This window comes from Vanellus vanellus (genome assembly GCF_965231255.1).
Source record: "Vanellus vanellus genome assembly, chromosome: Z".
NCBI classification, from domain to species: Eukaryota; Metazoa; Chordata; class Aves; order Charadriiformes; family Charadriidae; genus Vanellus; species Vanellus vanellus.
This window is the reverse complement of record NC_138908.1, coordinates 35,343,405-35,346,588: the sequence shown is the minus strand read 5'-3', so window position 1 is coordinate 35,346,588 and position 3,184 is coordinate 35,343,405. Positions and strand designations below refer to the sequence as shown.

Sequence of the window (3,184 nt, the reverse complement as noted above, 5' to 3'; positions counted from 1 at the left end):
CCAAGGACAGCCTGGGAAGGGGAAGAGCTGATGATGCCTGTGGGTGGCATGCCTAGCCACCCCTTCCTGGAGGGACACAAGAAGGTTGGTCCTACTTCCACAGCCAGGGCTACGACCTGACAAGAGGATCAGCTAGCCACAGGTCAGCCAGGACTACCAGGATTGCTGTGTTTCCTCATACAGTCAAAATGCCCCATAGGCCCATTGTAAACAGGAGAGAGGGCAAAATTCCCTTGTCTGCGTGGCCCCAAGGAGCTGGACTGCATGTCCTGTTGGAGCCCCTGATACTTTTGGACAGTACCACTGAGGAGGGCTGGACTCCAGGCAAGGCAGCCTCCCTCCAAGGGCCACAGCTCCATGCAGGGCCCAGAAAATCCCCTCAAGGAGCAGCTCCTGCCACACAGCCATGTGCTCAGATGCCTGGCCCTGCCCAGGACTGCAGCAGGGAGGTATGGACAAGGCCTGTCCTGACGGGACAGAAGGAACAGGGTGGCATCACTGGAGAAGGCTAAACACCAGATCATGCCCCGCACACACCTCCCACCACCACCAGGTGCATTGGACCTGTTGGAAAGGGAAGAGAAAAAGGCTTGGAAAACGGTTCTCTCTCCCTCACTTGCTCCCCTGAATGCTAATCAGCGGCGCCGACTAAAAATACCCAGCAAGGCTGGTGTGCGCACAGCAGAAGGGGGAAACGGGTGAGCTGGAGGTTCCCACTTCTCCTTCAGGAGGCCATCCCGGGTGCTCCCCGCGGAGACGCTGGGTGACCCCGTGCCCGGGCAGGTGGCGGCAACCCCACCAACACCAGCTTCCACCTGCCAGTGCTGCAGGCGCTCCCGGGCAGGGCATCCTGGGGGCACCGCGGCAGGCAATCGGGCCCCGAGTCCCGCTGCCCATGGAGTAGCATGCGTGGCCCAGCGGGGAGCAATCCCACCGGGGTTCGTCGGCAGAGCACAAAACAAGGAGGGGTGCTGGGGTCCGCCGCCTCCGCGGGAACAGTGGGCTTGCGACGGGCAGCGCGATGCGGCGAACTAAGTCCGCTGCATCAGAGCCGCCGCAAAACCACAATGCAGACACAGGGATGCACAGCGGCCCGCGGGCCTCCTGCAAGAACAAGCGCTAAAAAATAAATAAATAAAAGTGAGAGCGATAGAACACGCAAGCACGGAGACAAGCGGCAGCCCTCCGCACGGGAACCGGCGGGGGGGTAGGGGGGTAGGTAGGTGCAAATCCCCGCCGTCCCCTGGCCATCCCTCCTTGTGCTGCCCGGCACGGAGCCGGCCGGAGGGCGGCTTGCGCTCCCCCCGCGCCCCCGATGCCACGCGGGGGGAGGGCGGGGAGGCCGGCCTCACCGCCCCCGGGCCGAGGCGAGCCGAGCCGGGGGTCACACTACCCCCGCCACCCGCGGCGGGCGGGCGGGCCGCCCCCCCCCGTCTCCCCATCCTCCTCGGCTCCCATCCATAATTAATCGCCTCCCCGCAGCCGCCGCGATAAGAGAGGGCGGGCGGGGACGAGGAGGCGGCGGCGGCCGGGAGGCGGGGGGGGGAGCGTGTGAGCTCGCCGCGCCCGGCTCACTGCGGCCGGCGGCTGCCTGCCGTGCGGAGCGGAGCCCAGCCGCCCCGTCGGGTTGCGCCGCGCTCGCATGGCCGCGCCGCGCCGCGCCGCCGCCGCCGCCGCGGGGCCGGGGGGGGCCGCGGGAGGAGGATGAGGCGGGCGGCGGGGCGGCGGCGGCGGCGGCGGCGCGGAGGATGAAGTGGAGCGTGCGGGGAGCCTGCGCCGCGCTCTCCAGCTGCCTCCTGCTCGCCTGCGCCCTCAGCGCCGCCGCCGTGGGCCTCAAGTGCTTCTCGCTGGGCTCCGAGCTCAAGGGCGAGCCCTTCCGCCTGGGCACCGCGGCCGGCGCATTTTACTCTGGGCTGCTGTTGGCCGCCGGCCTCTCGCTGCTCGCCGCTGCGCTTCTCTGCTGCCGCCCGCCAGAAGAGCCGCCGCCGGCACCGGCCCCAGCCTCGACCTCGGCCCTGGCCCCGGCCGGGGACCCCGACCCGACGGGAGGCGGCCCCGGTGGGGGGGAAGCGGTGGCCGCGCCGTCGGGGTCGGTAGAGAAGGCGCTGCCCGGGGGGCGGCAGAACTTCCTGCTACTGGGGGTGCTGGTGTTCATGCTGGGCGTGCTAAGCGCCTTCGCCGGCGCCGTCATCGACGGCGACACCGTGTCGCTTGTGGAGAGGAAGTACTCGCACTACTGCCTGCTGCAGCCCGGCGGCGCGGCCCGCCCGCGGAGCGGGCCCGCGGCCCCCGACGGCTCTGCCGCGGCGCTTCGCTGCCAGAAGCTGCGGGACTACCAGCGCGGTTTGGTGCTGTCCACCGTCTTCAACGCGCTGGAGTGCCTCCTGGGCCTGCTCAACCTGCTTCTCGTCAAGAACTACAAGGCCTCGCAGCAGCGCGGGCGGCGGCGGCGGCGGCGGCGAGCAGCCCCAGCGGCGGCGGCGGGCGGGCGGCGGCGGAGGCGGCGGGGCGGCGGAGGCGGGCGGCGGGCGCCGCGCCACAGCCAGGGCTCGCTGTTTTCCGGCGGAGAACCCGAGCTCAGCCCCGGTGATTGCCCCTTCCAGGCCGTCTCCTACATCAACGTGGGCGTCTTCCACGTCTTCGACGAGGCCGGCGTGGAGGTGCACTGCGGCGGGCATCCCTCCGTTGAGCTGCCCGGCTATTCGCCCATGGACCCCGAACTCAACGCCTCCTACCCCTACTGCTACCCGCTGCCCAGCGAGCAGCCCCCCGCCTACGAGGAGATCTACCCCGGGGAGCCCTGCGCTCACGGCACCTAGCGTCGAACGCCAGCGGGACGAGCGGCTCTCGGCTCGCCGTGACAGCCGGGAGCGCGACCGGCGCCGGGAGCGGGACCAGGCGCCAGAGCAGGACCGGGAGCGGGACCGTCAGCGCCTCGTAACCGCGAGGCTCGGGAAAAGCCTTCGCACCACCGACGGGATGGCCCCGCGGCCGCGGGAGCAGCGGGCCGCCGGCGGGATGCCGCCGTGCCTCTGGCTCTGCGGAAGCTTCTCCTCCCTCTCTCCCTTCCTCCCTATTTTCCCCCTCCTTTCCCCCTTTCCCTCCCTCACACCGACCCTCCGTCTGTCTGTCCGTCCCTCCGTCAGCCGGCGGCTGAATTTTCCGAAGGCTGCGCAAGAAACGC

At 70.1% G+C, this 3,184-nt stretch overlaps 1 protein-coding gene across 1 annotated transcript; it reads left to right on the top strand.

The window, feature by feature from the left end:
* Positions 1–1,748: 1,748 nt before the first annotated feature.
* On the top strand, positions 1,749–2,819 carry TMEM271 (transmembrane protein 271; the record flags this gene model as incomplete). Its single annotated transcript, XM_082497553.1, has 1 exon — positions 1,749–2,819. The coding sequence occupies one exon, from the start codon at positions 1,749–1,751 to the stop codon at positions 2,817–2,819; it is 1,071 nt and encodes a 356-aa protein (XP_082353679.1).
* Between the last annotated feature and the right edge of the window lie 365 nt (positions 2,820–3,184).